The sequence below is a fragment of the Salmo salar genome, chromosome 19 (genome assembly GCF_965601325.2).
Source record: "Salmo salar chromosome 19, fSalSal1, whole genome shotgun sequence".
NCBI classification, from domain to species: domain Eukaryota; kingdom Metazoa; phylum Chordata; class Actinopteri; order Salmoniformes; family Salmonidae; genus Salmo; species Salmo salar.
The window spans coordinates 6,368,360-6,383,322 of record NC_138309.1 but is presented as its reverse complement, the minus strand read 5'-3'; the positions used below and the strand labels follow the sequence as shown (position 1 = coordinate 6,383,322).

The following is a 14,963-nucleotide window of genomic DNA, read 5'->3' as shown; positions in this document are numbered from 1 at the left end:
AGGTGCTGACCAGTTGCACCCTCTAAAACCACTGTGATTATTATTTGGCCAGCCTCTTTCCCCTCAGGAGGCTGAAAAGATTTGGCATGGCACCTCAAATCCCCAAAAAGTTCAACAGCTGAACCATTGAGAGCATATTGACTGGCTGCATTACCGCTTGGCATCGGACCGCAAGGCGCTACAGAGGATAGTGCGTATGGCCCAGAACATCACTAAGGCTGAGCTCCCTGCCATCCAGGACCTCTATACAGTGGTTCGTCCTTTAAAAGTTGCAGTGTACTGCGGCACAGCATGCATGGTGCCGCAGAATTCTATGGCACGTTAAGTGCCAACCACTGGTACCATTAATGCTAGTTAGTGCTAGTTTGACCACCAGAGGGCATCTTTGGGAAGCAGTTGATAGCCTTCAATAGTGGCTGTACTAGAGAATGTAAAACCTTTTTTTGTACAAACATAGTATATGGGACTGATTAAGAAATGTTGCTTAATTAATTTGATTAATATTATAAACCCTCTGGATTTCCATTAGGATGGAACGAAAAATATGGCGCTGTACAACGTGATGGTCGGGACTAGGCTACAGTACTGGGCAATTTAGCTAAAATAATCCCTGTGTCATGCGGGCACATGGGAGGCTGGGGTTCAGTAGGCTGTCCTTGTAACTAATAATTTGTTCTTAACGAACTTGCCTAGTTAAATAAAAGGTTACACTAAGAGCATAACATTTCTACACCCTAATTGTAGTCTAGCCAATACCCAAACGGAGATTAAGTAAAAATAAAAATCTCATTGATTGATCAAGACCAGTCCCCATGCTTGTCTCAGAGCAGCACGAAACTGCTAAAATGGTTGTAGGGTTTTGCTTCAAATCCCATTGTGTCTATCTTCAATATGCTCTTTAAATCAATAAGACCTACACCACTTTTAACAGCACATTACTCAACACCAGTGAGACTCATGTCGCCTACGTAAGGCCTACAGAATATCAAAAAATATATGACATGACTCTCTGCCAATAATTTCATAGAGTCTAAATTAAAACCAAAAGCCACCTCATGGGTCTCCCGGTGGCGGCCGGCACGGGTATCGAACCTGCATCTGTAGCAACGCGTTTTGCACTGCGGGAGCCCCCATCCACAAAGTATCAAAATACAGAGAGGTGTTGGTAAAAGTATATTGTCCTGCTAATAGCCCATAATGGACTATTAAAATACTGTACATGGTGTCCTGGTCAGGATAACCAAAACAGTTCTTTATTAAAAGACTAACTATCAGACAAAATGTTGGTACTTATTTATTTTGATCCAAAGCCGTGAGTCACTCAGCTTTATGTAGGTGCCGGCTATATGACTGTCATCAACTTGATAATATATAACGATATTTTTGAGGTTATTATTATTTTTTTTTAATGAAGGAGAACAAATGTAATCTGAATAAAGGCCAGAATAATATATTTGTAAAGGCCAAAACATTTATTTCTGTTTTTAGAGGGAGAGAAACGCTGGGCCAATTGTGCACCGCCCATAAAGGCCAGAATATAGCCCTGCTAATAGCCATAATGGCGCTGTACAACAAGTATTTTCCAGTAAGCAACAATGTTTACCTTCATTAGACAATTTTGTTCCAATATTTCTGTAATTCAGTGATATTTATTCCCTTAGTAATTCATTATGGATCTATAACTAAATAAACATCGGCATTTTGAAAGTATTTATCATTATTTTTATTAACAAAAGCATAAAGATGCTGATGAAGAAATACAGAACAGTATATGCTTTTACATTTGAATAATAAAGCATTTTGAAGATATAAGCCCCCTGCATTTGTTTATTAGGCTTTAGCAGAACAGTATAACGGTCCGGACAGCCCTTGCTGTGCATGGTGAGCAGTTGGTCAAGTTCTGTTGTGAGAAGAGGAATGGAAATGTCAGAGTGAACACACAACTTGATGAACCCGCCAGGTATGTTGACTCCGCCTGTTGGAGGTGGAGTTCGAGAGCTCACAGGTGTGCCTGGCATGGATTGTGACTCCATCTCATTCCTCGCCCTCTTCAACGCGTCATTCTCCGCCCGTTTCTCCGCCAATGCCGCCTGGCTCTGGACCAATGGATCAGCTAATCGCCCATATCTCTGCCCTCAGATAATGTTTCTCTTTCTGTTGGTCTGCCTTCAATGACTCCATCTCGGTCTTCAAAGTTTGAATCTGATCCATGTGCACCTTCATCAGATGAGCAGAATACTGCCCTGAGCCCCCATCGATTACAGTGGCCTATGAGAGAAACGGTAGATCAATTAAGAATTAAAAAAGTGACTCCAACACACAAATGCTGTGTACACATTTTAAGAATCTAGCAAAACTAACCGCTTTCTTGACAACCATGCGTTTTTTCGGTGCGGCCCATTGTCCAGCTCTTTGTCCACTGATCTCCACAGATGGTTGTAGGCATGTTTGTATACTCTGGAAAAAAGCATTCATGTTTTTATTACACAAGATTTTAAAAATGTTTTTATTTATTTATTTATCGATTTTATTACACAGTACGCTTACACATTGAAAGGCTATATAAAAAAAAATATTAAGAAAATGCACCGAAACCAAATACCTTTAGTTTTGGTGATCCTCTGAGCTCCGGCTTATGTTCAAGTCCTCTTGTGGTTACGGTCCAAACCCTGGAACGGGTAGCACCATAGAAAGAAGCTGGCTTGATGAAAACAAATGTCCATTTCGTCTGTTCTCTTTGGTCGCAATGTCATTTTTTGCAGGAAGGGGGATGTTCACACCTACAGTAGCTGGGCTATGAAGAGTCTATTGTCCTGCTAATCGGGCTACAAGTGTTTGAAAACCTGTTTTCAAAATGCCACCAGCTGTCCATCACTACTGTAAATAAAAGCACAGCATCTTGTTTACATTCTTTATTGTAACCCCAATGTCACAAATAATTTGTATCTACCTTTCCAATTGCCTTTCAGAGTTTGGGATTTACAAATGTGTGCTTTTCATGTCATTTTTCATTAAATCCAGTTCGGATTTAAGTATAACTTTTGAGTGACGCCTTTAGTGAGAGGTCTAATGCTTTAATATTTAATAATATCTGCCATCCCAATTCATATCTGAAAGGGGCATTTTTCACACTGTTATTAGTTACATTATTTTAGTTTTAACGTGCAGACTGGAACTAAGAACAACGGGAACGTTTCCCCAGTCAGCGCCATTATTAGTGCAATGCCCCTTAAAAATTGTTGCTCTGTGCTACCCAGTGGGGCGGGTAGCACATGGGCTAGGTCCATCTTCTGTGCACGGCTCTGCGGGCCCATCCCAATGCCCCTTGCATTGAACCGTTTGCGCCCACCACTGTTTCAGTGGATACAGCTGGAGAACTGCAAGGCAATCCCATTGTGCGCCACTCCGGAGCCATGACCAATATATATTGTCCTGCTAATAACAGGGTTAATAATATATCTGTGAGAATATCCACGGGGCTTTTATATAATTCTAAATTAATAATAATAAATAGCTTTGTTTAAAAAAAAAAAGAGATTATTTTGTTTTCAAATAATGTAAAACGAGCAAGAAAAAGGCAATTTTTGAACATGGGGTGGGACATTGTTAGTAATTTGTAAATAAATCCAGTTTGTTATTTAGAATATTTTATTTCTGTTTTTAGAGGGAGAGAAACCAAAAACCTACAGTCATCTCATGGGTCTCCCAGTCGAGGCCGGCACGGGTATTGAACCATCATCTGTAGCTTGAGGACTTTCACCATTTAGAAGTAGTCAACTGGGTGGGACTTACTAAGGGTTAAGGAAAGATAACAATCATATCCAGATCATCAGGACTCAGGAGAAATTAGCCAATGAATTATACTCCTGAACAAACATTCCATAACTTCAGCTGGCAGTAAATCACCAACCTTGGCTTTATACCTGTTCAGACAACACACTCCAGGTGGCAGGATGCACCCTTTCAGTTTGTTTACAGACTCAGAAGTAGTTAACTTGTTATGGCTTGGGGGCAGTATTTCGATTTCGCCTGTTACTCAGGCCCAGAAGTTAGGATATGCATATAATAGAATAGATAGAAAACTCTAAAGTTTCCAAAACTGTTAAAATAATGTCTGTGAGTATAACAGAACTGATATGGCAGGTGAAAACCTGAGGAAAATCCATCCAGGATGTGGGATATTTTTGATATGTAGTTTTCAATGGAATGCCTATACAGTATGTAATGGGTTAGGACCCAGATTGCAGTTCCTATGGCTTCCACTAGATGTCAACAGTCTTTAGACATTGTTTCAGGCTTGTTTTCTGAAAAAAATGAGGAAGAATGAGTCCATTTCGTAAGTGGACTGTAGAATGAAGCAGAGCTGGTTTGCGCATGTGACCGATTGTGCACACTTCGTTCTTTTTCTTTAGAATACGCTATTGTCCAGTTAAAATATTATCGATTTAGACAATAGACAACCTGAGGATTAATTATAAACATTGTCTGACATGTTTCGACGAACTTTACCAGTACTATAAGGATGTATTCGTCTGCATGTTGTGACTGCCATTGAGCCAGTGGATTACTGAACAAAACGTGGCAACAAAACTGAGTTATTGGGAAATAAAGAGGGACTTCATCGAACATTTATTGTGTAACAGGGACTCTTGGGACTGCAACCAGATGAAGATCAAAGGTAAGCGATTCATTTTATCGCTATCTCTGACTTTCATGACTCGGCTTGAAAATGGCTTGAAAATGTTTGTATGCTTTTGTAAGCGGGGCGCTGTCCTCAGATAAATCGCATGGTGTACTTTCGCCGTAAAGCCTTTTTGAAATCTAATACAGCGGCTGGATTAACTTCTTTGGGATAGGGGGCGGTATTTTGACATCCGGATGAAAAGCGTGCCCAAAGTAAACTGCCTTCTACTCAGGCCCAGAAGCTAGGATATGTATTTAATTGGTAGATTTGGATAGAAAACACTCTAAAGTTTCTAAAACTGTTATGTCTGAGTATAACAGAACTGAAATGGCAGGCGAAACCCCGAGGACAAACCATACAATTTTTTTTAATTTAGCATACCACTGATTTCAATGCCTGGCACTTTTATAATAGGGCTAAATCGTCCCCGATTGCAGTTCCTAGGGCTTCCACTAGATGTCAGCCTTTAGAAAGAGTTTCAGGCTGGTTTTTGTAAAAATTAGGGAGAAATTGTAGTTTTTCTAGTGGCTCCCATTTTGGCTGTAGTGTTTCCAAGCGCATGGCAGAGAGGGCACATTCTTTTTGTTTATCTCCGGTAAAGACAATAACGATTCTCCGTCTTAAATTTTGTTTATTTGCATATTAGAGTACCTAAAGATTGATTATAAACGTTGATTGACTTGTTTGGATAAGTTTATTGGTAACGTTTGGGATTCATTTTGTATGCATTTAAGGAAACCGAGTGGATTATTGACTGAAGCGCGCCAGCTAAACTGAGTTTTTATGGATATAAAGAAGGAATTTATCGAACAAAAGGACCATTTGTAATGTAACTGGGACATTTTGGAGTACCAACAGAAGATCTTCAAAGGTAAGGCATATATTATATCGCTATTTCTGACTTTCGTGTCGCAACTCCCTGGTTGAAAATGATTTGTTATGCATTTGTGTGCTGGACGCTGTCCTCAGATAAATTGCATGGTTTGCTTTCGCCGTAAAGCCTTTTTGAAATCTGACACCATGGCTGGATTAACAACAAGTTAAAGAAGGAGACTTCTTTAAAATGTAGAACGCCTCAATGGCGCTCCACATGCTATCACAGAAGCAATTAGGGCACAGATGCAAAGAAGCCCCATCTATCGACCTCTGTCTATTACTCACATTTCTATGTGAATTTGGTTGGGTTATGCACAAAGTTACATACTGCACCTTTAACTACCAGCATTCAGAAATGGTATTGTTTTCCGGACTGGTCACTGGTTGTCAATAATACTGCATCCCTGTTCTTTCACCTGAGATCCTACAGTTCAGTTGAGCTCATTCATTCAGTAATATAGTAGTCTCCATAGGCAGACGGGTTGCCTCCCACATTTACAATGTTCTGACACGTCTGCACACAATACTAGAATCGGTTGGGTTCCATAATTTGGCAGAAATGGGACGCGCAGGAAACCCATCCAGAGCCTTATCCATTTGTGCTCTGGTGTAAACATCCCCACCAGACACAAAATTGGCAGCTAGCTAGATGGAGCTCGAGGAGGACATTTTCAATGAATGTATTTCTCAAGTAAGTAGTTTGCATGTGCCATTACAGCTAACGTTAGCGTTACAAGCACATAACCACTGACTTGCTATGGCTATAATTAGCCTAGCTATCTACTTCCACATTGTGTCCGCCTCTGTCATCTTTCTGAGGGGATTATTTTTCAAGAGCACAATTCTTGCTCGCATTTTAAGACCCACATACCCAAACTTTTGATTAATTGGAGAGCACCCTTTTCTACCCTTTTTGAAGCGACCATCTATTTATGTACTAGTAAAGAAGTGTGTGTGTGCTTGCACATACCTCTCTGCAGGGGTAGGCTCCCTGGCATTGCAGTACTGAAGTCATTGATACACACATACAGTTTATCCTCTGGTTTGGTGCTGGGGATGGTGACTGCTTCCACAAAAGTGCTGGGAAACTGGCCTGGAGAGGGAGATGGAGCAAAAAACTGAGATGAGAAAAAGGAAGAAGAAAAGACAAAATAAGTCAGAGGAGAAAAGGAAAGATCAGTGACGTGATTCTTTAATCTGGTCAGAGAATTTGTGACCGCTAATCTCAAACCCTGACCCCCACCTGTGACTCCATCCTTGTTTCCGAGCAACCAGAACTCATCCACCACGTTGAGCACCTCGATGACGTCGCCAGTGAAGAGGGGCAGCTCCTCAGAGACGCTGGGCAGGAACTCAAACACGGCACGGACCACCGAACCTGGCTCCATCACTCATCGCCTGAACAGAGAGAGAATGATGGATAGTAATCAATGATTTATTTGTTTCAAGCATATTTGACCATGCGTTGACACTGACACTGTCATTTATAGCAACAATTTAGGCAATAGCTGCAGGGGGAAAAGAGGGGCTGAATGACCCAACTGGAAGCTGAGGATGATTATGCACTAACTAAGTTGCAAAGAGCATCTGCTATATGACTCAAATGTAAAAATGGCCATGAAGACGGGCAAGTTGGGAATTTAAGCCAAGACACCAGGGTTCTCACCCTTACTCTTGAAATACGTGCTCATGGATCTTTAATGACAATAGAGCCAGAACCTTTGTTTGGGTTAAGCGGGCGTTGTGTCAAGAAGCAGTGAGGCTTGGCTGGGTTGTGTTGTGTTTCAGAGGACGTACGACTCTCAACCTTCGCCTTTGAGTCCGTACAGGAGTTGCAGCGATGGGATCAAACTGTAACTACCAATTGGATACCACGAAATTGGGGAGAAAAAGGGGTAAATATATAGTTTTAAAGTAAATATTTACGAACTAAAAAGTAACATTTTTTATAAAAAGTAACAAAATAATGAGGCTATATACACCGGGTATACAGGTTAGTCGAGGTCATTTGCACATGTAGGTAGGGGTAAAATGACTATGCATAGATAATAAAACAGCAGTGTAAAAACAAAGGGAGTGGGGGTGTCAATGTAAATAGCCCGGGTGCCCATTTGATTAATTGTTCAGCAGTTTTATGCCTTGGGGGGTAGAAGCTGTTAAGGAGCCTTTTGCAACTAGACTTGGCGATCCGGTACAGCTTGCCGTGTGGTAGCAGAGAGAACAGTCTTAGGTGCCTTCCTCTGACATCGCCTAGTATATAGATCCTGGATGGCAGGAAGCTTGGAACCAGTGATGTACTGGGCCGTACGCACTACACTCTGTAGCGCCTTACAGTCGGATGCCCGAGCAGTTGCAATACCAGGCATTGATGCAAATCGGTCAGGATGCTCTCGATGGTGCAGCTTTGAGGATCTGGGGACCCATGCCAAATATTTAGTCTCCTGAGGAAGAAAAGGTGTTGTGCCCTCTTCACAACTGTCTTGGTGTGTTTGGACCATGATAGTTTGTTGGTGATGTGGACACCAAGGAACTCGACATGCTCCACTACAGCCCCGTTGATGTAAATGGGGGCCTGTTAGGACCTCCTTTTCCTTTAGTCCACGATCAGCTCCTTTGTCTTGCTCACATTGAGGGAGAGGCTGTTGTCCTGGCACCACACTGCCAGGTGTCTGACCTCCTCCCTATAGGCTCATCATTGTCAGTGATCAGGCCTATCACTGTTGTGTCGTCAGCAAACTTGGTGTTGGAGTCGTGCTTGGCCACGCAGTCGTGGGTGAACAGGGAGTACAGGAGGGGACTAAGCATACACCCCTGAGCGGCCCCAGTGTTGAGGATCAGAGTGGCAGATGTGTTTTTGCCTACCCTTACTACCAGTGGGTGGCCTGTTATCCCAGGGTTCTTCGTTTACTGATGAGCTTTGTGGGCACTATGGTGTTGAACGTTGAGCTGTAGTCAGTGAACAGCATTCTCACATACAGTGGCTTGCGAAAGTATTCACCCCCTTGGCATGTTTTCTATTTTGTTGCCTTACAACCTGGAATTTACATGTATTTTTGGGGGTTTCTATAATTTGAATAGTTGTGAAACAAACAAGAAATAAGACAAATAAAACCAGAAAACTTGAGCGTGCATAACTACTCACCCCCCCAAAGTCAATACTTTGTCGAAACACTTTTTGCTGCAATTACATCTGCAAGTCTCTTGGGGTATGTCTCTACAAGCGTTGCACATTTAGCCACCGGGATTTTTGCCCATTTTTCAAGGCAAAACTGCTCGAGCTCCTTCAATTTGGATGGGTTCCACTGGTGTAGAGTAATCTCATACCACAGATTCTCAATTGGATTGAGGTCTGGCTTTGACTAGGCCATTCCAGAACATTTAAATGTTTCCCCTTAAACCACTAGTGTTGCTTTAGCACTATGCTTGGGGTCAATGTCCTGCTGGAAGGTGAACCTCCGTCCCAGTCTCAAATCTCTGGAAGACTGAAACAGGTTTCACTCAAGAATTTCCCTGTATTTAGCGCCATCCATCATTCCTTCAATTCTGACCAGTTTCCCAGTCCCTGCCGATGAAAAACATTGTTTAACATGGTTAACTCAGGGTGATGAGAGGTGTTGAGTTTGCACCAGACAGTGTTTTCTTTGATGGCCAAAAAGCATTTTTTTTTCTGAACATGAAAAGTTATTAATAAACAAATTAGGCACTCTTGATACAACATTTTGAACAGAAATGCAATGGTTCATTGAATCAGTCTCAAACTTCACACTGATGCCATCTAGTAAAATTGCACCTGGGCTGGAATAATACAATATTGCCTCTCTCTTGTTTCATAAGATGATGGTACAAAAAAGTTTTTTTCTTTGTATTATCTTTTACCAGATCGAATGTGTTATATTCTCCTACATTCCTTTCACATTTCCACTAACTTCAAAATGTTTTCTTTCAAATAATACCAAGAATAGGCATATCCTTGCTTCAAGGCCTGAGCCACAGGCAGTTAGATTTGGGTATGTCATTTTAGGCGAAAATTGAAGGGGCAGATCCTTAAGAGGTTAAATAAAGTCCACCTGTGTGCAATCTAATTATGTGACTTCTGAAGGTAATTGGTTGCAACAGATCTTATTTAGGGGCTTCATAGCAAAGGGGTGAATATATATGCATGCACCACTTTCAGTTTAAAAAAATAAAAAATAATTTCACATCACCAATTTGGACTATTTTGTGTATGTCCATTACATGATCTCAAAATATAAATCCATTTAAATTACAGGTTGTATTGATACAATAGTTAATAGTTAACACGCCAAGGGGGATGATTACTTTTGCAAGGCACTGTAGGTGTTCCTTTTGTCCAAGTGGGAAAGGGCAGTGTGGAGTGCGTTTTAGATTGCTTCATCTGTGGATCTGTTGGGGCAGTCTGCGAATTGGAGTGGGTCTAGGGTTTCTGGGATGATGTTGATGTGAGTCACGACCAGCCTTTCAAAGCACTTCATGGCTACTGACGTGAGTGCTACGGTGCAGTTGTCACTTAGGCAGGTAACCATCGCTTCCTTGGGCACAGGGACTATGGTGGTTTGCTTGAAACATGTAGGTATTACAGACTCGGTCAGGGAGAGGTTGAAAATGTCAGTGAAGACACTTGCCAGTTTGTGAGCGCATGCTCGGAGTACACGTCCTGGTAATCCGTCTGGCCCAGCGGCCTTGTGAATTTTGACCTGTTTAAAAAGGTCTGGCTCACATCGTCTACGGAGCGCGTGATCACACAGTCGTCCGGATCACCTGGTGCTCTCATGCATACTTCAGTGTTGCTTGCCTCGAAGCGATAATAAAAAAGGCATTTAGCTCGTCTGGTAGGCTCGCGTCACAGGACGGCCGGGTTTCCCTTTGTAGTCCGTAATCGTTTGCAAGGCCTACCACATCCGACGAGTGTCATAGCCGGTGTAGGAGGATTAAATCTTAGTCCTGTATTGACGCTTTGCCTGAATGATGGTTCGTCTGAGGGCATAGCGGATTTCTTATAAGCGTCTGGATTAGTGTCCAGCTCCTTAAAAGCGGCAGCTCTAGCCTTTAGCTCGGTGCGGATGTTGCCTGTAAACCACGGCTTCGACTAATTGGGGTCAGCCTTAAACTTTTGATTGATAGATGCTATTTAAATCTGGAATCATAACATAATTATCAAAGAAGTAGACCAAGATGTCATCCCCAACCAAAGCTTTTGTCTCAACTGCCAGGAAAGTGGTCCAAACTTAAGTTTGTAAATAGTTGGGGGAAGATGTGTTAATGAAGTTACTAAAACATCTGTATCGTTAGATCTTTTTTTTGGGGGGGGGGGGGGGGGGGGGGGGGTTGTAATTGTTCGTTTGGGGGGTTTACAGGTACAATATAAATTACAATTCATATAACAGTGGGCTGCCACTTAAAAGTAAAACAAAAAACTAAGAAATGCATACAGCGAGATGATCACATTGGATACCAAAACAGGATTTTGTAAGAGTAAAAATGCTATGTACAATTATTATTATTTAAACAAGGGGGCCTACGCTCCAAACTCCCTCATCCTATTACCCCCAGCCCCCCCATGTCTCTGTCCACCACCCCGAAACCATGTTTCCCACCCCTTCTAAGCAACACAGGTTGGTTGTCAGTCCCCACCCCATCTATTCTACCCCTCCATACATCCAAGGTTGTTTGTCAATAGAGGATGCTTTTCCATCTTCCCTCCTGCACCACTCCCGGTGACCGGAGAAAACCCTCCCCATACCACCCCTTCCATGTGGACGTGAAAGTAAAATGATGCCAGGAGAACGCTACCTGCCCCAATGCATAGTGCCAACTGTAAAGTTTGGTGTAGGAGGAATAATGGTCTGGGGCTGTTATTCATGGTTCGGGCTATGCCCCTTTGTTTCAGTGAGGGGAAATCTTAACACTACAGCATACAATGACATTCTAGACGATTCTGTGTTTCCAACTCTGTGGCAATAGTTTGGGGAAGGCCCTTTCCTGTTTCAGCATGAAAATTCCCGCATGCACGAAGCGAGGTCCATACAGAAATGGCTTATTGAGATTGGTGTGGAAGAACTTGACTGGCCTGCACAGAGCCCTGACCTCAACTATCGAACACCTTTGGGATGAATTGGAATGCCGACTGCGTGCAGGCCTAATCTTCCAACATCAGTGCCCAACCTCACGAATGCTCGTGGTTGAATGGAAGCAAGTCACTGCAGCAATATTCCAACATCTACTAGAAAAATCCTTCACAGAAGAGTGGAGGCTGTTAAAGCAGCAAAAGGGGGGGAACTCCATATTAAATCCCATGATTCTGGAATGAGATATTGGACGAGCAGGTGTCCACATACTTTTGGTCATGTAGTGTATAATAACCATCATATGGAAGTAAACTTGGAGTTAGGTGATGATATGGTATGTGGTCCTCCCACTACGATGACTCGGGAAACCATGCAGTTTATTAGGCTATACATGAAATATATTATGAACTTTACATGGTGGTGAAAATGCAGTGATCTTGATGCTCATTTCCAATAAATATCGAGGGTCTTATTCTGATGATCGATGCTTGACTGCCATTTACAAATAAAAAAAATATCTTATCCATAATCTCATGTAGACTAGCCTACCCGCACTGTATCTGCGAGCTGTTGGCTAGAGCACACATGCCAAGACCAGAGTAGGCACATTTACTATTTAAATGCAACAGTTTGTGACAAAAATCCATAGAATTGAAAACACATCGAACTTTAGATTTTTATTCGGTACATGGAAACGTAAGTGAAAAAGTACATTATGTGTGCCCACTACAACACACAATCAATTGCCTCTTAATTGGTTGACAATATCTTTTTCACACAAAAAGATATGCGCCATTTTCACATATGTTGATGTTGGGGCGGTGCTGGAGATGATGAATATGAAGTAGAAATCTTTTGAAACTTCTCTTTAAAACATCAATGCCAAGGGTCTTCTGTACTCTATAATTACAGGTTTCACATACTGTGGTATGCTAGTAGGAGAGTGTATGAAAGTGTAGTCTGAGTGTAGTTATTTCTGATGAAATGATCTACCTGCCCCACAATACAAAGTTGAGTTTGATATAATATTTTATCAACATAATCAGAACAATGGTTTTACTAAAATTTAACTTAGACTATATTCTGCCACAAAAATACTTTTAAAAGAGTTCAAGCAAGTCTTAACATTTCTCTAAAAATTGAAAATGTACATTAGTTAATACTTGGTAATTTATGCACCTAAAATTATCTGACAAATGAAAATCACAAAGCATGCCAGAGCACATGGCTAGCCATGCAATATGAGCTCATTTGACAACTGCTGCTCAGACATAACTCCCCATCACGGGCTGAAAGACAAGTTGGGGGAAAAAAGGACAAATGTCCTCTGTTAATATCTAGAATGATCCACTGGCATACCTGTTGGGCACATTGCTTTTAACTGAATACATTGTAGTGGATGCAGCACCCCAGAGGGCTGCATTGGCCTGAAGTACAATGAGCAGTCAGTAAACAACCTATTAGAAATAAAAAAGGCTACAACTGCACCATGACCAGTCTAGAGGGTTCTACCGCTTGGTGTGTGTGTTGCTATTGTTCTGTTGGGAGAGGGAGCGGCAGAGGCTTCATTGTTGGCATGAGATGGACCCAATTCAATAAATAACATGGCCAGTCAGCAGATAAGCTGCCACCCACACTCCTGCTCATCAATTAGACAAACACACATGCCTCAGCAACTACAACCTCTCCCAGAGTTTCATCTCTTGAACTTGCAATATAAAATATTACACAAAGTACTTGGCAAGTAAGTACTTGTTGCCCTTTCAAATGTGGCCTTTGCAATACACTGATGTGTTGACATTCTTTTGATTCAGGATAAAATGTTACTTACATTTTCATGTGTCCTTATTGATCCACTGACTTTTAACAAAATGTGATGTCGCCTAAACTCCCTTAACCTCTCTAGGGTCGGCTACGTAACAGCCAGTGGAATCCTGTGGCGCGTTATTGAAATACCTTAGAAATGCTATTACTTCAATTTCTCAAACATATGACTATTTTACAGCCATTTAAAGAAAAGACTCTCGTTAATCTAACCACACTGTCCGATTTCAAAAAGGCTTTACAACGAAAGCAAAACATTAGATTATGTCAGCAGAGTACCCAGCCAGAAATAATCAGACACCCATTTTTCAAGCTAGCATATAATGTCACATAAACCCACACCACAGCTAAATGCAGCACTAACCTTTGATGATCTTCATCAGATGACAACCCTAGGATATTATGTTATACAAAACATGCATGTTTTGTTCAATCAAGTTCATATTTATATCAAAAACCAGCTTTTTACATTAGCATGTGACGTTCAGAACTAGCATACCCCCCGCAAACTTCCGGTGAATTTACTAAACATTTACTAAATTACTCACGATAAACGTTCACAAAAAGCATAACAATTATTTAAATAATTATAGATACAGAACTCTATGCACTCGATATGTCCGATTTTAAAATAGCTTTTTGGTGAAAGCACATTTTGCAATATTCTGAGTAGATAGCCCGGCATCACAGGGCTAGCTATTTAGACACCCAGCAAGTTTAACACTCAAAGTCAGATTTACTATAAGAAAAATGTTATTACCTTTGGTGTTCTTCGTCAGAATGCACTCCCAGGACTTCTACTTCAATAACAAATGTTGGTTTGGTCCCAAATAATCCATAGTTATATCCAAATAGCAGCGTTTTGTTCGCGCATTCAAGACACTATCCGAAAGGGTAAAGAAGGGTGATGAGCACGACGCATTTCGTGACAAAACATTTCTAAATATTCCATTACCGTACTTCGAAGCATGTCAACCGCTGTTTAAAATCAATTTTTATGCAATTTCTCGTAAAAAAGCGATAATATTCCGACCGGGAATCTGCGTTTAGGTAAAAAGACGAAAGAAAATAAAGCATGGGGTCGACTCGTGCACGCGCCTAAGCCCTCTGATCGGCCACTTACCAAAGGCGATAATGTGTTTCAGCCTGGGGCTGCCTCGATATCATTCAGCTTTTTCCCGGGTTCTGAGAGCCTATGGGAGCCGTAGGAAGTGTCACGTTACAGCAAAGATCCTCAGTCTTCAATAAAAAGAGCCAAGATGAACAAGAACTTGTCAGACAGGTCACTTCCTGTATGGAATCTTCTCAGGTTTTTGCCTGCCATATGAGTTCTGTTATACTCACACACCATTCAAACAGTTTTAGAAACTTTAGGGTGTTTTCTATCCAAAGCCAATAATTATATGCATATTCTAGTTACTGGGCAGGAGTAGTAAGCAGATTAAATCGGGTATGTTTTTTATCCGGCCGTGTAAATACTGCCCCCCATCCCC

The 14,963-nt window shown here is 41.5% G+C and overlaps 1 protein-coding gene across 3 annotated transcripts in view; it reads right to left on the bottom strand.

Moving 5' to 3' along the window:
* The window catches only part of dnmbp (dynamin binding protein), a 149,962-nt gene that overhangs the window by 112,946 nt on the left and 22,053 nt on the right, over positions 1-14,963 (bottom strand). For 2 of the 3 annotated variants that reach the window (XM_014157049.3, XM_014157051.3), the window contains 2 exons: positions 6,804-6,958; positions 6,531-6,653 (listed from right to left, as the gene is read on the bottom strand). In XM_014157049.3, the coding sequence (XP_014012524.1) occupies positions 6,531-6,653; positions 6,804-6,948 (268 nt within the window). In that variant the 5' untranslated portion in view covers positions 6,949-6,958. Of the gene's footprint in view, positions 1-6,530; positions 6,679-6,803; positions 6,959-14,963 lie in introns of those variants that run through there. The other variant, XM_014157052.3, reaches the window with a different exon arrangement.